Source organism: Notolabrus celidotus, chromosome 4 (assembly GCF_009762535.1).
Source record: "Notolabrus celidotus isolate fNotCel1 chromosome 4, fNotCel1.pri, whole genome shotgun sequence".
NCBI classification, from domain to species: domain Eukaryota; kingdom Metazoa; phylum Chordata; class Actinopteri; order Labriformes; family Labridae; genus Notolabrus; species Notolabrus celidotus.
In genome coordinates this window covers 29418906-29440522 of record NC_048275.1, presented here as the reverse complement: position 1 = coordinate 29440522, position 21617 = coordinate 29418906, and the positions used below count along the sequence as shown (strand labels likewise).

The 21617-nt window shown below is 41.9% G+C and overlaps 1 protein-coding gene across 1 annotated transcript; it reads right to left on the bottom strand.

The window, feature by feature from the left end:
* Positions 1–4802: 4802 nt before the first annotated feature.
* Positions 4803–21166, bottom strand: rel (v-rel avian reticuloendotheliosis viral oncogene homolog). Its single transcript, XM_034682656.1, has 11 exons — positions 21061–21166; positions 20726–20761; positions 18303–18442; positions 17340–17488; positions 16316–16407; positions 11648–11788; positions 8877–8981; positions 8471–8689; positions 8323–8388; positions 8162–8236; positions 4803–8035 (listed from the first exon to the last, which is right to left on the bottom strand). Exons 1-11 carry the CDS (start codon positions 21065–21067, stop codon positions 7152–7154), a joined length of 1914 nt encoding a protein of 637 aa, XP_034538547.1. The 5' UTR covers positions 21068–21166; the 3' UTR covers positions 4803–7151.
* Positions 21167–21617: the final 451 nt, after the last annotated feature.

Below are 21617 nucleotides of genomic sequence, written 5' to 3'. Positions count from 1 at the left end.
CGTATGTGATCAGGTTGTTCCTAGTGTCACCTACTTATCAGAATTAATAACCATTGTCAAGGGGAAGTGACCAATCAGAATCAAGTACTGAACACAGCTGGGTGGTTAGTAAGACAGCCAGGTAATAAATGGAACAACTTATTGTTGTACTGAAGATACGTGTTACTAAGTTGACATGAAAATGTCACAATGACTCATATTATTATTGACTGTTTCATAATCAAGCTAGTAGGTGCGTCATTGTGTCTGTATTACCTGTTAACAGGTCATTCAGGACCAGGTTGTAATTCTTTGCTCATAATTTTATGGCTATTGTTTGAATAAAGTCATAGTAACAACAGTAATTATAATGCATTGATTATGGACACAGAGTTTCAGAATAAGTAAGGTTACATGCATATTTTGAATAAGTCAGTGAAACACCTCTACACAGCTCAGGTGAGCAGACTTTGTTCAAACAGTAGCTCTCTCTCTCTCTCTCTCTTTCGGTGGGGTTTTCCCGCCCTCACACCTGATGATCCCCTCTCTCTGCTCTGAACGTTCACACCTGTAATTAAAATGAGCTGCAGGAAGTCTGCAGACTGTAGAACAAGGGAGAGTAATACAGGTGATCACATGGGTGTGCAAAGTTTAATTCTGTTTCCATCTGTTTATCCAGAAACAGTTTAAAATTCTCTTCAGGATTAATGGAGTCTTTATGTTCATAAGAATGTTAGGGTTACTTTTTACAGATTTATTTGTAATAAAGTTAGACACATTTTAAACATGAATGAATATAATACTCTCAGATAGTTATTGGGTGTTTGTCTGGTTCATCAAAAAACTTAATGTAATGTGAGTGTGTTCAAGGCGAGGCAGGTACCTGAGAGTGAAGATTTTAAAATCATCAGTGACAACCTGCAGAAACCTAAGTGTGAAGTAACAGCTTTCATTCATACTTGCAGGGAGAGACCAGCTGTGAGCTTGGGGGGAGGAGTCAAGGGAGGGGCTTTACTGGAAAGAGGTGGTTAAACAGGTCCATCTCGCCTTTTCCAGGATGTGATGAGGAAACACTGCAGAAACTAGTACTAACTACACATAGTGTTGTCCTGATAATGAGTGTTGATGCAGCCCTGGTGCAGATTGACATGATGGTTTTCTACACTTGATCCTCTGATTACTACACAATAACCTAGGTGAATTTTTATTTTACAGCTCAGTGCTAAGTATGCTAACACATTATTACTATGACTGTTTGACAATAAGGAAGTGATCTTACTCTGACTCAGCCTTTGTTTTCTCTGTGGCAGGGGTTCCCAAAGTGTGGGTCAGGACCCCCTGGGAGGGTCGTCAAACACAAATGGGGGGGGTCGTGAGATGTCCTCCAGAATGTTTTTTTAACCTTATCTAAAAATAGTACATTTTACCCATTCTAGTAAAAAAAAAATAGACAAAAATAGTAGCTACATTTGAAATAAAACATTGAAAATAGAAAATGTAATGAGTTTTCTGCCTTTCTTTTTGCCAGATGACTCCTCAGTTTAGGGTTAGTGACCTGTTAATTAGCAAAAGCATCAGTAGCTGCAGGTTAATTCATAACAGCACAGGAAACATAGCCACAGGCTCATCTAGGTAGGCAAATTTTCTGCAGACCAGCTAAATGAAGCCACATTTGTAACAGGTGTGAGGGTGAACCCAAAAGCAGCACACTGGAGCCTGGAGGAAACAAAAGGTAACAATCTTTACTAACCAGGTCACACAATGTCTGTTGAGATGCTGGTTTCACTGTGTGGAGGATCAGGCAGGAAACAGACGAGGAGCAGGCAAACCTCTTGGTCAGGGACAGAAGGCTGAGGTAGTTACCAGGGCAGAAACGAGGAAGGAAGGTTGGGGACAGGCAGGGTCGAAACTGGGAGATCAGTCCGAGGAAAAGTGCTGGAGAGTCTTGCATTGCAGAACAATCTGGCACTGAGTGAGCTGAAACCGGGACTTAAATACTGGCAGCAGGTAATGAGAAACAGGTGATTTGTGTTGGCTTACTGAGGAGAGTGTGGTTCAGGTAAACGAAGGGGAGCGGAAATGTACTGGGCTGAGAGGCTGAGCAGGTGTGGAAGGTGATAACTGTGACAACATTAAATCACTTTGAGGGACAGTGGGGGTTGCGAGTCTTTGGTACCTATATTTTGGGGGTCAGTGGCCGAAAAGTTTGTGAACCCCTGTTCTATGGTACCCGCAAGAGCAACATGCTGGACCACCTGTACCACCAACACTGTTCAAGAACTCTGTCACATGTGAAAAGTCTGGCATTCAAAATCATGCTTAAAAATATTTGTGTATAGGAAGTGTCTTGTAAAAGTACTTATAATACCTTTTCATAGAACTGAAAAGTACTCAATATATCATCTGTGACTGATTTATTACTGTTATCACTAATGTATACTGTTTGAAGTTCATACAGATTCTTCAGTCGATCAAAAATGCTGCAGCTCATGTATTTTAATTTGGAGAAGATGTTAAAGCACTTTTGATTTTGCCAGTCTCAGGTTTGATATTTACACCCCTCCAACAACTCTCTTCAGTATGAGTGTATCAGATGCATTGTGGTGGGGCTGAGTCCTTCCACTGGTGTGCCAGCATCACAGGTAGTACCAGAAGTGTTACAGAGAAAAGATGGGACAACTCAGCAGAGCAGGCAGGGCACAACAGCCATGTGTGTGTGCACGTCTGAGTTTGTGTGTTTGTATGTTGAGCTCATTACCTCTCTCACTTTCACAGTGATGTAACGCAAAGTTAAATGACACACAGGAACACTGATTTTACGGCATCATAGGATCAAAATGAAAGTACAAAGGCGTGATGATGGCAGAGCTGCATTATGACACTGTTGCAGACTTGCTATATGAAAAGACTAATATTTGCTTCTCAGCACTGGCTTGCTTTAAAAGCTGGAATAGAATTGTAAAGATTTCTGACCTATAAAGCCCTTAGTGGCCAGAGACCATCATATCTTAAAAAGCTCATAATGCCCTATCACCCCTATTGAACACCATGCTTTCAACCTACCTAGCTCGAGCTGTCTTAGGCTTAGACCACCACCTAGTTATGTTTCTTTAGGCTTAGACTGCTTGGGGAATTGCATGAATCCAACTGCTCAAATTGTGCTCTGAATTTCAGCATGGGGTTTTTCTTTTAACACCATCATGTGTTTTTTATTTGTTAATCTTGAAGCTGCTCAATTATGACTGCTATGGTTAATATTATTAGTCTTCTCCATTTGATCAGTTTTAGAATTTAAATGCTGATAACAGACCTGTTCAGTTTTACTTTCATAATTGTCTGTCATACTTATGATACTTTCACTATGCTGTTATTATTGACTATATTTCTACAAATATTAATGACACTGAAGCCATAAGTCAGTTCAGTCTTGGGTTGTTGTGGTCGGTTTGTTGGTCTTTCCCTCTCTCTTCCTCAGCCCATCCTGTCAAGGCAGATGGCTGCTCAGTATGAGTCTGGTTCTGCTCAAGGTTTCTGCCTATTAAAGGAAGCTTTTTCTTGTTCATGATTGGTCAATGTTGGCTTTCTGTAAATGACATAACAAAGTCCACAGTCTAAATCCACCCTTTTTGCAAAGTGTCCTGAGATAGTTTTTGCAATAAGGATGCCTCATTCATAAAAAATGATTGGTTTGCATATGTTATGTCATATTATGTTTATCAGTTTCAGTCTGGCTCAGTTTTGAAGGTGTCATGTTGTTTTGTTTGAGTCAGAGAAAGAAGGCCTTTCTTATATGAAAAAAAGAGAATAACTCAGTGAAGTCCAAAATGAAAGTGCAAAGTCATGTGAGTAAGTGGAGTCATGAGTCAGGAGGAAGCTGACTATCAGGTGATTAGCTTATTTTCTCAAGCAGAGAAAACTGTTAATCACCTCTGTACATTGTTTGAACTCCTCCTTCAGCAGATTGTATGTTTACAGGTTGGGACTGCAGCTTTAATCAGGTCATCCACCCAATTCATCTTGAATCTTTTTTACATCAAATTAAAATCAGCCACAGCTCCATTAAACTTTAGTGTTGGCATATTAGCTCCTTGTTAATCACAGGCTCTATAACTTACAGTGTCTTTCTTTACTTTCTGCTAACAGAAACATAAAGAAGAGGAAATGCCGTCTCTCTATTGGAGACAAAGCCAGAAGGTGTACTTGGGTAAGTCAGAACACTTGTTTCTGATCAGCTTGTAACTGCCACTGAAACTCCTCCTCAACATTAATCACAGTACTCTTGCAAGACAGATGCTTTTCGCTGTGTGTCTAGATTAAACTGATTAAATATGGTTGAGGAGGCCAAAACACACACAAACACACAAACGTCTGCATAGCAAACATGTTGCTAGAACCAGCAGCAGGTTAGCATAACCTAGCTAAAAGTCTGGAAACAGCTAGCTTGAGATTATGGAGGCTCAGTTTAACTTTCAGGGCAGAGTCAAGCCATCGTTTCATCCTCTGGTTTTAGACAAAAAGCTAAGCTAACTGGCTGCTGGTCACAGGTAGGAATTCACTCTACAGGTATGAAAAGAGTTATAATAATCTAATTTAACTGTTGACTGATATAAATTGGGGATAAACAGTTGGTATAGCTAAAGATGTAATAAGGCCCATAATGCACTCTGAGGTGTCCCAGTATTAAAATGAATGCATGTTGCCTAATCTGCATCCATTCTAATCAAATATCAGGGCACCTTGTTGTTTTGGTCCTTTGTGTAAATGTTCTGAATGCCTGCATAAGGATTATAAGATACAATGCTGATGATAAAACAACAAAAGGGTGAATCCCAGAGACTCTGTTTATTAAGAAAAAATCAAGTACAAAAGTCCCGAAATAACAGTTCTTACAAAAAGTCACTTAAATTCTTGAAAGCAAAAGAATCTGTAAAAAATAAAAGAGGCAACATGTCAGGATGATCCAGGCTACAGCTGACAGACATGAATCCTGCGCAGGAGCCAGTGTTTGTTCATAATCAGACATGTCTCCTCTGATAAGAAGCTCTGTAAGCTAAATAAAACATCTGTATACAGTATGTACAACATGTGGTTTAAGTACTCTGAGAACTCTGAATAATGTGATCACTGCTATGACATAGTCATTACAAAGGAAACACCACGCTAAAAATGTTCCCTCCCACTTCTTTAATGGAAGTTTCAGTACCTGACAGCTCGCTGCTTTCAGAAAGTTTACTGCTGTCACTCTCAAATGAGGCTGACATGTATATACAGAGTGCACTGAACAGCAAATACTCTGCTGTAACAATCAACAAGGAGAAAATGTCAACATTCTTTACAAAGAAATAAGTACAATTTTATAAAAAAAATAATTCTGCTGGATTTGAAAAATCCCTCACATCCTTTTACTCTTGCCCCCTAAAAACATTGATATTGACAATAAAATGGACAGTGAATCAAAGTTCACTTGAGAAAAATACCCACGATATTATATTCACTTCTTTGAAAAGATGTGCTCATTGTTTAATTGCTTGACAATAAAGTCCTCTAACTCATCCACAAACAGAAGCCAGCTGGACTCAGGTGAGCTGACTGTCATTAACTAGTCGAGGGATTACACTCAGAGGTCAATAAAACCAGCAGCTGGACACCAAACACAGCTGTGGATCAGTGGGAGGGATTGGGAACAGTTATTTCTTGGGCCGGAATCTGTTTGGAATAACAACATACATTTTTTTGTAAATAAGAACTTGTCGAGTGACACTGTGTTGCAGCCTGATCATTTTGAGCTCTGTCAGTAAATTTAATCAAGAGTCCTAAAATTAACAGGGAGCCAGAACAGATGGTTAAAACAGATGTTTTCTGTGATTGTCAGCTGAACTGTGTGTAAAAGGTTTACTGTTAATTAAAGGCAAGGCAATGAAAAAAGATTTACAGCAGTCTAAATGTAATTGGATTAATTCAGCATAAAAATCTAAGTTTCAGTTTTTAACAAAGCAGGACGTTAAGTTAGTAAGTTTGGTAAAATTTAGAGCTGTCAGTGTTAATGTGTTGGTTGCAATGCCATTAAGGTCCAAAACCAAGATGATTTCATTCAATTGTGGGATATTTTGTCCCTCCCAGCACACTGTAGTTAAGCTGCTGCAGCACCTTCCAGCTTCCTGTTGCCACCTTAAAGGAAAACAACAAAAACACCACAGTACTTTTGAAAAGACATTTTGCTTAAAAAAGGTGACGAGTGACAGCTCAGTTGACCAGTCAAAAGTAATACGCACTTTGAGTCAAATGGAATTAAAACATTACTTAAATACTTCAAGTTGTAGCTGTCAACCGAATCCCAGAATCCAGCAGAGCACTATTTTGGAGTGTTTGAGTCACCATAGACTTCTGGATTAAACTAAATTAAGACTTAACTACAGCACTTGAGAAATTAGTGACAGTCAGCACTGATGAAGGCTTCATTGGATTAATTTGATTCCCAAATCAAGACAATGGTAACAATTGCTTTACATTGTTAATCTGGACTTTTAAACCTTTTGCATAAACATTCACTTAAAAAAGTGATTGATAGCGATTGAAACAATTAATTGGTTGAAGACCTTAGTTTTATTCATTATGTGGATGAGACCAGGTCAGTGTCCTGAGCATCTAAACTCAAGGATTGGTTAAAATTAACACCAAGATCCTGCAGAGTAGACTGTGACACAGAGGATAGGGCACTAAGATTCTACTTGATTTCTGTCTACAGGCTATCAGGAGCAATAAAGAAAGTTTTTGTTTATCACCCTTAACAGCATCAATTCCTCCCTGCATGTTTTCAGCCCTGTCTGATCAGCCACTAATGAGAAGTACAACAGAGTGTCATCAGCGTACAAGTGATGGGAGATTTTGCAAAGCTAATGAGAAGCATTCTATATGACATGTTTGTCTAAGAAAGAACCAGTCCATTATCAGTGGTATCACCTAGACACAACTGTCTTTGGTTATTGATCAAACATAGTTCTGACCTCATTCCTGCAAATGTAATAGCCCCACCTTGATGCCCTCTGAGCCAAAGTCCATAGACTGTGGTTCTAACAAGAATGGGTAAGGCCAAATGACTAGCTTTACACAGCTAAACAAGATCCACATAATTCTCTGAGCTGTTTCTGTGCCATACATTAAACTAGCTTCTTTCAGTTGCTTTGTTTACTTGATTTGATATAGTCAGCAAGGGTTAGAAAGTGGCCTTCAGGATTTTGCAGATTTTTGTGAGGCTGCGTGTTGCCACTGCAGTCCCGCCTCAGTGGATCCATATTGGAGCCGTTGTTCATGGCACGAGGGAGCAGGTTGGTGTAAGTGTTTCCTTGGCTTTCTCTCTGGGATTGCATGAGTGGAGAATGGGTTTCTTGTCCCAATGACATCTGAGGTTCTTGTTTCAAATGGAAGGTGGGTTGAGACTCTCCCACCAGGCCCTTCACAAAATCATCCCCTTCCATTCCCTCCAAGAAGGAGAAAGTACCCAGCCCTTGTGATCCCCCTCCACCTCCAGGTACTGACCCATTAAAGGGGTTCTGAATTTGATTGAGGTTGGTGAAATTGGGCCATGCAGTCGGGTGACCTTGGTACTCTGGATGGTTCTGGCTCTTTTGCTCAGAGGCAAGATCCGTCCTTTGTTGCTGCAGGTGGTAGAGGGCCTGGGACTCCGGCTGGCTTAGTCCAGCTGCTTGTGAGACTGGGTCCAAGCACTGCAAGTCTGTCATGGAGAGCTCGGGTAAATCATTATTTTCAAAGTTGCCATGCTCCACTCTGTAGGAGAAACCTGGTCCACGGCTCGTCTGCAGCCTTCCAGGGTTAGGATGAGGACGGGACATGTTATTCATGGCACCGGGTGAGTTGATGGTGACTGTTTCCATGGAGAGTTGGGGGTTAGGACTGGCCCATCGATGGTTAACTGGTAAGTTTAGGGCCTGTGATGGCAGCATTACACTCTGAGGGCTTGGTTGGTATTGCTGGTTGAAAACAGGTTGATGGTGCATCATAGGTGTGGGCTGCTGCTTCGGGTAGATTCTGCTGAGGTCTGCAGAGGACACAAAGTGGCTTTAAGTGTGACTACTGGGCAGCATCAGCCTGATCTGGATGACTGTTATATGTGGTTTAACACATGATCATTGCTATTAAAGAGGAACCAAGTCGGAGCAGTTACCTTTTTGCATGTGACCCATAGTGCTCTTTGGTACTGCCTTGGGCCTGTTCATAGCCAGACCAGCAAAACGAACACCTGAAGAAAGTTCAGGATCCTCTGTTACATTACAAATAAGTTAATGGAAAGTACATGCTCATTGCAGTGTACATCATATCACTTACCTGACAGTCCTGTCATGGCCATCGTGTTCTGTATTTTGTGCTTCTTCGCATTGAAACCATAAGGATCTAAAGCAAATAAAACATGTTCACATAAGCCATCCAGCTGAGAACTGTCACCACTTATTGGACTGAGGAGATCTCTGCTCACCTTTGTCGTCAGGCAGATATCTAAAGTCCATCTGTTCACTGACTTCCTGATCAGAGGGTCTGCGTAGCTGCATGTGTACGGTGACAGACTCTATGATGGAGGTGTTGTAGTAGGGCGGAGTCTTGAAGACAATGGCAACCTGACGATGAACATCAGCCTGGGAGAAAGAGCCTTTAGCTTCCCAGCCATCAGAGGAGAAGAATCGCACCTCAATGTCATCTGGAGGGAAGTGATGATTGGGGAAACAAGAGTGGAAAACTGACTGAACATGCAAAAAGATATGGATGGCGCTATGGATATGAAATACATGATGGATGAATGAAGATGAATGGAGAGAAAATAGATGTAAGCTGAATGTACGAAAACATAGTGCTGATTTGTTTCAAGGAACATTGATGGTATTTACCTTTCTGTACTTTGTCACACAGTAAGAAGATCTCTTCCATTCCTTTGACGCTGCCACTGTTCTTGTTGACCCGACAGATCCTCAGCTCGGCTGTGTTCGGGGCTCCTGTTGACAGATGAAAGACAAAGATGATGAAAAGATGCAACAGAGCTGACAAGTCAGACTGCATACAACCAGTAAACACCACATTACACCAAATGACTTCTCAAGCCCTTTCACAACAGAGTTCTGCTGAAGTTGTGTTTCTCCTGTTATCTCTTGGGTTGATGCAAGGTGGTCATAAAAACAACCATGACGTTTTGAGTCCTGGTTCATGCAAAAGTTCAAACATTGTCCATAACCTACCTGCTGCAGCAAACTGAGTAAATGGTAAACAAAAAGGGCTGCTGACACCATGTCTGTACTGAATGAGACGCCATGCTTGTTCACTGTTGATTCACAATGTTAGCACGGCTGTTAGTTACTGTGAATTGGTGAGAGTGTGAAATATGGAAGAAGGAAATACTAGCTTTTATTGCTAACCCCACTACAAGTTGTAGCCTCAATCAGTGCGGATGGCAAAATAACACAGCACACACAGAGACAGCTGAGGACAAAAGCTGCTTCTGTTTCTACTCTGTTTAATTTTCATCTTGTAAATTTCCACCAGGAGTATGAAAATATATAATCTCATCAGGAAGCTAGTTGAAGTTTGTAAATATTGATCCTACCAGATACCAAGTCTTTGAAAAGTATTTTTTTCTGTGATGAAGATGTCTGTAGGTGTCTTTAGATGCTCTGGTATTTTAAAAGTCCTCCTGCTCATGCAAGCACAAGACAATGTGCTTTAACGTAAACACGCTGACATGTTTGTTGTGAACCAAATAGTGCTTAGCCTAAGTGGGTTCAACATTAACTTGGTTTAGAAAACAACCACATTGAAGCTGGGTCACATGTCACATGTCTGCTGTCAAAAGAGGAAGTGCTCCATGGTAACAGTGCTGTGGAGGGCTAGTGTGTTTGAACTTCCTCTTTCTGTATGTGTGTGTGTGTGTGTGTGTGTGTGTGTGTGTGTGTGTGTGTGTGTGTGTGTGTGTGTGTGAGGAACACTGGCTCATCGAGTACTACACACACACGCAAGCACACACACAAACAAACACACAGGTGTTGCAACAAATACTCGCAACAGGTACTTCCTGCATGAACTGTTTGTTCAAACACTACATTGACATTGTGACATAATAGAAAATAACCGCTTTAATGACCTCAGCAGCCTGATCTGTCAGAACAATTTATAATCACTTTCATAATGTTCTCCTCCTTTGTGGCAGGTCCATGGGACATCCGTGTGAAAGCAGCTATACTCTGGTATGATGAGACTTTTATATGTTCCGTCTTGTGATACATTTTAGGCCTGGGCAATATATTATTATTAATAATAATAATAATAATAATAATAATAATAATAATAATAATAATAATAATGCATTTTATTTGAAGGCGCCTTTCTTAGCTCTCAAGGTCACCATACAGGGCGGAGTTATAAAAAAGAACAATATAAAAATTAGGCAGATAAAATCAACAAGGTATGATACGGTAGTGATGTGATTGATGAACGGAGTTCTGGTGATGATACGAGCAGCAGAGTTCTGGACCAGTTGGAGTTTATGGATAGATTTGAGAGGGAGACCAAAGAGGAGGGAATTGCAAAAATCGATGCGTGAAATTACCAGGGTGTGAACAAGTATGGCAGTGCTGTTGGGTGTGAGGGACGGGCAGAGGCAATTGATGTTGCGTAGATGGAAATATGCAGACCGAGCGACATTATTGATGTGAGATTATAATGATAGTGTGCTGTCAAGGATGACACCCAGACTCTTTACCTGGGGGGAGGGAGAAAGTGAGGAGTTATCAATGATAAGTGGGAAACTGTTGAGCTTTGAAATGGTGGATTTGGTGCAAATGAGGAGAACCTTGGTTTTATCACTGTTTAATTTGAGAAAGTTGAAAGTGAACCAGGATTTTATTTCATTCAGACAGTCAGAGAGGGAAGTGGGCGGGAGGGAGGAGGAGGGTTTGGTTGACAGGTATAGCTGGGTGTCATCCGCATAGCAATGGAAACTGATGTCCATGAGTAACAAGTCATGAAATGTTGTTGCAGCAAAACAATGAACCTGTGTCTTCACATGGCTAGACACCATTCTGATCAGCCGCTGGCAACAGGTACGCTAGCTGCAGAGGGTAAGTGTGTGATGTCTCAGCCGATGCTGATGAGGCTTCTATCATAAAATGTATCTCAACTTTTAAACAGACTCAGAAGAAAGGCTTCAGGTAGCTGCTAAATTAGTGTGAGCTATGCTATACATCCCCCACTTATCACTTCATCAAAGTGACTACAGTGTGTTAGTTGTGTGCAGGTGTAAAGCTAACATATTTGACATTCTTACAGCAAATAGAAGTGGGCTCAAAGTATAGTGAATATTATTGTGGCATCAGAAAACTAAAAATAATAGGGACATCAGAAAAGGCTATTTTATGTCTGAAAATTAAAGAATGTTTTATTAGCATTTAATAATTGTTATGGGATGTAAATTGAAAGTCATAATATTAAGTTGTAGAATCCTTAAAACTATGCTTTTGATGTCATTCACAACAATAAAGAACAGCTGTTGTTGTAAATTCTGTGTAAGACATGTTCATAATCCCAAATCAATGTCTATCATGATGCGTATCGTAGCATGAGGCTGTGGGAAAAACCCAGCCCTGGTTAGCAGATGGGCAATAACACTCACGGTTGTCGTAGATGGGGTTGGTGACGATGGGGTTCAGAGGTCTGGTGAACTGTCCGTTCTCGTCCTGTAGGTGAACCTGGATACACAGACGCACCACATTCAGGTCGTACTCCTCTGTGTGTAGCAGCTGCTCCTGTGGTACTGAGGACATGCACATGATACAAAGATATCAGAATCACAGCTGGACAAAACCAAATGAGAACTTTTGTCACAGAGCAGATGTTTGGTCGTCAGCTCTCTCTAATTAGTTCAGAGTAGAAGTTTACCCTTCATGAATTTACACCAAGCATGAGAACACAAAGTTGATAACATGAGTAACACTCAAGATTGACTGATGAATATTTGGCTGTGATGGTGAGTTAAGCAAGCAGGATTTCTGAGGAAGAGGAACAGAGTGATGAAGACTCTCTGATGTTTGGGCTTATTTTGGATCTTTGCATCTTACAAACAGGTACAACATGTTAAAAACATGCAGAGCAGCTGAAAGACAGGTGAACTGTAAGTCAGAGCTAACAAGTTAACTTCAGTATGTGTTTATTTATTTCTCATTATGTCATCCGCTCAGTACTGAACATCTTTATCACTCATCTTCATATCATGGAGGGGGAGGATTCAGATTATCTACTGAAGAAACAGCCCAATTCTAACATCGTAAAAAAATAGTAATACACACTGTATGAAACTTCACATGAACACAGACTGTGAGAATACAAATGAACAAGTCATACGTACAGATGTATGAATTATATTTACGGATAAATTGATAAAGATTCAGAGTGTTCTCTGATGTTCTCGTGTCTGTAAAAATCTGTAGGTTGTCTCCTAACCTCAACTCTGGACTAACACAAACGTCACAGATAAGAACCTCAGCCCACACACTCACACACACACACACATGCATACACACAATAACCCCCCTCACAGGCAACATGCAAACACACCTTTAACTGAGACACCCACCCACACACACATCCTCTCACACACATAGGCTTTCACATCTGCCCACCCTCTCTTCCTTCGTCTCTCAATGTCTATGTGGCTTAAGTCGACACCTCCACGGCTTCTAACTGTCGCCAGAATGACGCTCTGTGACGTCTCAGCAGAGTGGAAAGAAGAGAGTTTCTTAAATGCGTGAGTGTGTGTGTATGTGTGTGTGTGTGTGTGTGTGTGTGTGTGTGTGTGTGTGTGTGTGTGTGTGTGTGTGTGTGTGTGTGTGTGTGTGAGCAGGAGCAGGAGATGACCACGGTGCTCCTGACGTGTGTGAAAGCAGTGGGAAACGTCTTAGCTCTTAAACTTTGTGTTTCTGACACGTTTATTGATATGTTTGAAAAACACTGCAGACATAAACTCAGAGCACAGTGGGACACTACACTTTATGTGAGGTGAAGGGGGAACTCCTTCCACTCAGTGCTAAGTTTAAAATGCTTGGTACGCTGCTGCTGACAGCATGCAAACATGCAGATATTTTGCCACAGGCTGGAGTCCAAGTGCACTGACAGGTCATCAGGTTACCAGTCTGTTTGGACTGTAATTTATCTATTACCAACAGCCGAGCTGCTAAGAAACAAGGCAGCTAACATCTCTCTCTCTTATAAGCTTTATCAAACATGGACATAGGCTCATTGACTTCACCCAGGGAGGTATGAGGAGGCAATGCGAGGCCCACTGATAAAGCATAGAGGTGGAGCAGGTTCAGCCTCCTGGCAAACAGGTACAGTCAGCCTGTCTTATCAGCCATGCTTCTTACAATGCAGATCCATGCATCAAGTTACTAACCATAGACCTTTCTGGGAGTCCCTTGGCTCCCTTGTCTCGTAGGTTCCTCTGAGTCGCTGCCATAGACGACCTGCTGCTGTGGACCTGCCTGACTCCAGCTGCTACTATCCCTCTCACCACTATCATCTCTCTCTCTCTCTTCATCTCCCCCTATTCGTCTTTCCAACCCCAACTCGGTTTCCGCAGATGTGTGTCTAACATGAGTCTGGTTCTGCTCGAGGTTTCAGCCTGTTAAATGAAGTTTGTCCTTGCCACTATAACTTGCTAAATGCTGCAAAGTGCTCTGCTCATGGTGGATTAAGATGAGATCAGACTGAGTCCTGCCTGTAAGATGGGACTGAATCTTATCCTGTCTTGATGTTGAGTCTTTGTTAATAATTTATTTGGTGCTATAAGAATAAAGATTGATTGATTGATTGATTGATTGATTGATTGATTGATTGATTGATTGATTGACTGACTGACTGATTGATCATGCTTAGCCTTCATAATCAAAACAGAGGAGGGGGGGGGTTGTGTGTGCGTGCAGTTGTGTGTTTGTGTGGACTGCAGAGGGTCCCTGTGGTGGTAGTGGGAAAAATCAGGATGACGTCACTGTGTTATGAGTGTGTGAGAGAGCAGAGTGTGAGAGTGAAAGAGGAGGGGGAGGCTGACAGCTTAACCACAAACAGCATCTCCACTGGTGACTCACATTTAAATCAGTTTTAACAGAGCAGCACTACTACACAAAACACCAGACAAACATACAGTGCACTTACATCATGTGCTGGTGTGACGTGTCTTTGTGCAGGTTTTATTACATTTCTTTATTTGTTTCTAACTCTTCATAGATTTGATGTTTTATTGTCCAAAAACAGACAGAGGAGAGAGCTTTCTGGCTGAATGAAAGATCAACATGATCATATATGATTCATATTCGTGTGCATATATATCTTTCTCACAGCTGTGCTGCACTTTAACATGTGGCATACCACTCAAGGGGCACGTTTCTTTATGCATGTGAAATTTATCTACAGCATACAGAGCATACACACGCACACCCAGTGTATTCTAAAGGACAGGTGTGTGACCTCATTAATCTCCCACTTTCTATGTTTCACTATTTCATTACGTGACCAAACACTCACTTGAAGGAAGGAAAGGAGCTCAGAGAGAGAGAGAGAGAGAGAGAGAGAGAGAGAGAGAGAGAGAGAGAGAGAGAGAGAGAGAGAGAGAGAGAGAGAGAGAGAGAGAGTGTCTAATACATCTGTATTGTGATAATGGGGACGCTGAAGGGGGAGTTTTGGGGGGGGGGGCAGGAAGCAGCTGAGTTTCAAAGCAGAAGTGTTCAGCAGATAGGGGCAGAGACACTGCCCTGCACATCGCACAACAAACACACCTGTGTCTGTGGTATTACCACGACAACCTATAACCTGACCAGTTGCAACAGAGATTGTTCAGCCGAGCATCCTGGGAAAATATCAGTTCTTCATTATGCTCTGATTCAGCAGAGTGATTTCATTGCAAACCCTGAGTGTCTACTGATGTTTAGTGTATCCTCACAGAGCAGCAGTCACACTGAAAGATCTGAAAACACACTTTGACTTCACAAGTGTGCCATATCTGACCTCTAACAACTAAATATGACCAAGGTAAATCAAACAGGCCAAAGAATGGCTCGGCAGAACAAGGAGGAATCTGAAAACTCTCAGCTGACAGCTATCAGCTCCCACCTGTCTGTCAAATAAGCCCCACCCCTTGGTTCAAGCCTTATGTATGTATTTTGAAAGATGAGTTATCTAAAAATCAACCGTCCTCACATTTCATACAAATAAAAAAGGGGGTATATAGATTCAGACATATATATAACAGGCTGGAAACATGTTATAAGTCTGCTTTAAAGTCTGACATGTTAACGTGAGGTTCAATGAGGATTGACTCACTCTTGGAGAGAGCCTCAAGTGGACACTTCAGAAACAGCAGATTACAGTACGTCAACTGAGGCTTCATATTTTGAAGCCTTCTTGCTGCACACTGTGTGCGTAGTCTCTGCAGTATCTTTTTTATGTGCAGTGTGCGTACAGTTTTTCTGTACTGTTCTATTTGTGTGTCCAGTGATAGTTGTTTACAGGATTTTTTGAAGTGTTGTTTCAGGTGTGGAAAATAGCCAAAGTGAGTTTTTGAGTCATCTTGAGTTAATGAAGTTGAATAAGGTAATAAGAAGAATCCTCAGATTGGAGAACCAGACACTGGAAACATCAAGCTTGGTTTTATGGATCTGTAAGGCTGTTATCATCCTCTGTGAGAGCTGGGGAACCCCCTCGACCCGCCTCCCCCCGCTCCTCGTTAATGAATCCTACATTCCCAGCTCTCACGTGGCCTCCTGCTCTCTGCTCAATTGAGCAACTGTGAACCAGGAATGAGGAAGTATCTGAGCGCCTGTTTGTACACGAGGACGCAGTCTGTCTGCAACACAGCGCGCAGAGGAAGAGTAGGTACAGGAAACAGCTTAATCACATACACTCTCACAATGTTTGTGGTGCAAACCAAAGACCAGAGAGAAAATCCGTGATATCAGTTCAGAGTGCTGAGAACTGGGTTAAAACCAGCGTGTAGGACTGTTCTCTGGAACTAGTCAACCTTTTTCTCTGTAAAAATGATAACAGCCCAACTTCGTAAATGCTTACTGCAGAATACTTGAATCCTCAGGTAAACTCAGTAGCCTTGTGAACGTAAAGAAGAACAGCAGAGTGTGTCTCTAATAAACTCTGACACAGAAAGAAGTCTGATTCTGAGAACACTGAAAATAACATTCAACTAATTTCTCCTTTTCTTTAAATCAACAGAATAAAGAGCAACAATTGTTTGTGCACTCAGTCACTACAACAGAAATGACAGACGAGGAAGACTCACCATTGAAGGGGTTGATCTTCTTTATCATCCTCTGTATGATGGCGTCTTTCACCTCCCTCCTCCTTACACACTGGATCCCCAGGTTCTGAAAACTGAAGACAAGACTGTGAGAGACTGTAACCAGCTGACTGTGATAAACCAAACACACCTGAGGAAGGTGCTCTACTCTTCATCTTCAGCAGTTTTCACAAAGTCTAAAGACATTTAAGCTCAGTGACAAGCTGAGCGTCTAATTAATCTGAATTTACAGCCCATAACCCAGATTTATAATTATACACAGAGAGATACTGACTCACACAAACACACACACACACACACACACACACACACACACACACACACACACACACACACACACACAAACACACACAGAGAGAGACTTCAGTGATGTCACTCGGGGAATTCCCATAATACCATCCTCATCACAGACATGATCCGACAAATATGCTCTGTGTGTGTGTGTGTGTGTGTGTGTGTGTGTGTGTGGGTGTGTGTGTGTGTGTGTGTGTGTGTGTGTGTGTGTGTGTGACTGTGTGTGTGTGTTTGTTGATGCTGATAGTGACTCTAACTGTAACACTGATCTGCTGTTCTGTTGTTGTTGATTATGTTTTTGTTGTTGTAAATGTTATTTATGTAATTTTTTCCCCTTGTTCTGTTGATGTTGGAGTTTGTTTGTCTCGCTGCAATAATTGTTGTTTATGTAGTACTTGTTTTGTTGTGTTGTTTTTGGTGTTGTTGTGGTTGTGTTGTTGTTGTTTTTCTTGTCATTGCTGTGTAGTTTATGATTTTGTGGTGTTGTAGTAAAGCAGGTGTTGTATATTATAGCCCCTATTTTTTTTTAAGTGTTTGTGCTGTTGTTCTGTTGTTGTTGTTTTGATGTCGATTTGGCTGTTCATTTATGATGTTGTTGCATTTAGCATATTCTGTTGCTGTTGTGTTGGTCTGTTGTTGTTCTGTTGTTATTATTATTGTTGTTATTGTTGTTGCACTGTCATTGTTGTTGCTTGGCTGTTTGGGGACTCACGCTATGACTCTGCGATCAGGTCCAAACTCGGCCTCGTAGAATCCATCTCTGCAGTCTTTCCCCACCAGGTCGTGAGGATGAGGACGGTATGGCTCGTTCTTCGTCACTAAGTATACTCGCACCTTTCCTTTTCCACTGTAGTTCAAGATCTGAGGAGGAAGAGGAAGAGGAAAAGGTCATTCATACAGGAACCGACAGATTTACACCTGTATTGAAAGACATGTGCATGATGAAAACATCTTTATCTCTGCACAGGTTGTATTTGCACCTTAAATCTCCCAGCCACCTCACTGAGTGTGTTTATTATGTGTTATTGCATGGCTTTAATAAATACTTAAATTTGATTGGTCAATACTCCATCACAGTGGTCTGCTATTTTTCAACAGCAGACCAATGCTATGAAGAACAGACAACTGCTATGGATGCAGCTCTGATCACAGACCTTGGAGGACATAAAGCCTAGGTGGGTGGATGCCGGGTTGTTAAGTTAAAAAAAAAGAAAAGAAAAGAGACCACAGCAGAAAAGAAAAGGCAGGAGAGATTAAAGTCACAAACACTATGAGATCTAGGACACCAGTTGGCCTAGTGGTTTAAGCACATGCTTCATATACAGGCTTTAGTCCTTATTGTAGCGGTCGCTCGCTCAATTCCCAGCCACAACCTTTTGCTGCATGTCTCCCACACTCCCCACATTTCCTGTCTCTCTTTAGCTGTCCTACCAATAGAGGCAAAAATGCCTAGAACTACAAGATCTACAAAACCAAAGATGCATGTCGTTAACATTTATAGGAAATTGATACAGGATGTAGCGGTGTGTTAAAGACACATAAATGGAAATGAAAATGAAAATTATTAAATCAATAAAATAATTTCCAAATCAATTCTGGTTGGAACACTGTCATGAACTTGTCTGTATTCATTAAAGAACATGCTTGTGTCTCTGCAGAGGTGAAAGTTTCTGACCTGCACACTCGGGTAGGTCCGGCTGTTGTCACAGCTCTTCTCTCCAGGGATGCTTCCAGCGGAGCGACCCTCACACTTGTACCTGAAACGCATCCCTCTCTGCTTTGGTTGCTCAAAGACCTGCACTGCCGGCTCAGCCACTGCAGAGGACAGAGAGACAGTGAAGGCATCATGAGAGTGAAGAGGAGAGAGTGACAGTGAAGGCATCATGAGAGTGCAGAGGGACAGTGAAGGCATCATGGGAGTGCAGAGGACAGAGTGACAGTGACAGCCTCATGAGAGTACAGAGGACAGAGTGACAGTGAAGTCATCATGGGAGTGCAGAAGAGGACATAGAGACAGTGAAGTCATCGTGGGAGTGCAGAAGAGGACAGAGAGACAGTGAAGGCATCATGAGAGTGTACAGGACAGTGAGACAGTGAAGGCATCATGAGCATGCACAGGACAGAGAGACAGTGAAGGCGTCATAAGCGTGTACAGGACAGTGAGAGGTGAAGGCATCATGAGAGTGCAGAGGACAGAGTGACAGTACAGGCATCATGAGCGTGTACAGGACAGTGAGACAGTAAAGGCATCATGAGAGTGCAGAGGACAGAGTGACAGTACAGGCATCATGAGCGTGCAGAGAACAGAGAGACAGTGAAGGCATCATGAGAGTGCAGAGGACAGAGAGACAGTGAAGGCATCATGAGAGTGCAGAGGACAGAGTGACAGTACAGGCATCATGAGCGTGCAGAGGACAGAGAGACAGTGAAGGCATCATTGGAGTGCAGAGTACAGAGAGACAGTGAAGGCATCATGGGTGTGTAGAGGACAGAGTGACAGTGAAAGCATCATGAGAGTGCAGAGGACAGAGTGACAGTGAAGGCATCATGAGAGTGCAAAGGACAGAGTGACAGCGAAAGCATCATGAGATTGCAGAGGACAGAGTGACAGTGAAGGCATCATGAGATTGCAGAGGACAGAATGACAGTGCAGGCATCATGGGAATGCAGAGGACAGAATGACAGTGAAGGCATCATGAGATTGCAGAGGACAGAATGACAGTGAAGGCATCATGAGCGTGCAGAAGACAGAGAGACAGTGAGGGCATCACAAGGCAAAGAGGTGAGAGACAGTGAAGGCATCACAGACGGCAGAGACAGCCAAAGAATGAATCACATGAACAGAGGATGGACGGACAGAAAATGAAGGCATCACAATAGCACAAGGGATGTGGTACAGTGAAGGCATCATTTGAGAACAGGATCAGGTTGGACAGACTGTGACTCCAACACCAGAGCACAGAAAATGGAAATATAGACAATAAAAAACCATGAGGGAAATTAGGGCGGGAAGATGGACAGTAAAGGCATCACGACAAAGCATCATGAGTGGGGACGAAGAGATGTAGATTGAAGGCAACATGAGAAAACAAAGGATAGGCACATGGGCAAGGAAGCAATCACTATAGTACAGAGGTAAAGTCAGCTATCTGTGCTCTGTCACTTTGTGTTCATCCAAAAGTAAAATCACTGAATCCACTGAGGGAACAGGAAACACCAACAAATGCTTGTTTCACCATTTGTATCTATTTCTCCTTTTTGTCTGTAATAATAAGCTCAGTTTGACTTCCTGTTTTACTTCTGCATCTCATTTTCTCTGTCACATTTTAAATGAGTGCCGATATAAAGCGGGCGCTCTAAGGGTACAGTTCTGCTTTACAGTGAAGTATCTGCAGACAAACAAGTGCTCGGTGTGAAAACAATGTCAGACATTGTTGAAACATTTAATGAAGACTCAGTAGACACGAACAGGTTTTAAAGTCAGGGCTCAGTTTGAATCAAACACAGAGGGAGAGTCTGTTTGTGCTTTGATATGTAGAGAAACAGAAGCTGCTAAACATAAAGTCTGTGAGAGAGAGGAACTAAAACTTAGCACGCACATACACACACACACACCCACCCACCCACCCACACCCACACACACACAAACAAACACACACACACACACACACACACACACACACACAAACACACACACACACACACACACACACACACACACACCCACATACATGTCTGTGTCACAGATCAAACGAGTATTGTCACATTTTTTACATGATTCTGAAATGGATGTTTGTTGCTCAGCTGAGTCCTACTTTAAAATGCATGTAACAGAGAAACACACTCTCTCTCTCTCTCTCTCTCTCTCTCTCTCTATATATATATATATATATCTCTAACACACACACACACACACACACACACACACACACACACACACACACATAAAAGATGAAAATTAAGTAGTCTTGGTTAACACAGGACAGGTCTAGTCAGCTACAGAACTAAAAGAGGAAGTGAGAGGCTGCGTTGTGTTCACTGACTGACTTGTGCAGACAGGCAGCTCAGTTTGACAGCAGATGGGTTAGATGTACTCACTCAGGTTTGGATCCTCGAGCATGGAGGGCAGCAGGGCTGAAGAGAGAATTATACAGAGGAGGAAAAGTGATGAATCTTCATTTCAGGAGTAAGACTGTGTTTGTGTGCTGCTTCAGTCCTTCTCTGACTATCAATCAACACAACACGAAGAGGAGGAGGAAGTGTCTCTGTGTTGCTAAATAAACTGACTTTAATATACATGGTTCAACTGAAACATGAAGCTTTAATGATGCTATACAAAGCTGCTGTAAGGATACACATACAGGAAAACTACACTAAGTCTGAACATGACTTTTTAAAGGATTGTTGTGAATAAAGAAAGTGCATCTGCTCACCGTCCATGATGCTGTCTGTCTCTGTCTGAATGTCTCTCTCTATGTCTCTGTGTCAAAGGGTTGAGCTGAATGACTGATAGCAGAGGAACTGTGATATTTGTTAGAGGACTGTCTGGGGGAATTCCCCTCTGTCCCCGCCCCTTTTTTGTGTCTGAACTGACCAATGAGAGGAAGGCTTGCTCACACGGAGCCCGCCCCTGCATTACAGAAAACTAGATTAACAACAGCTCATCATGCAGTGGTGGGCAGTAACAGAGTCAATTTACTTGAGTACTGTACTTAAGTACATTTTTTGAGTATCTGTACTGTACTTGAGTATTGTTTTTTGGGGATACTTTTTACTCCACTACATTCAGAAGACAATTATTGTACTTTTGACTCCACTACATTTCTATCAGTGCTCTAGTTACTCACTACTTTTGCTTTGAAGTCAGCTCATGAATGTCCTTCTCTTTTCTGAAATCTGATCCCTAAGACAGTAAAATGTACTTCTATGTATTCTTGACCGCATTTATGTATTGTGAAAATACGTTTTGAGATTGTTTAAGAAGTACTTT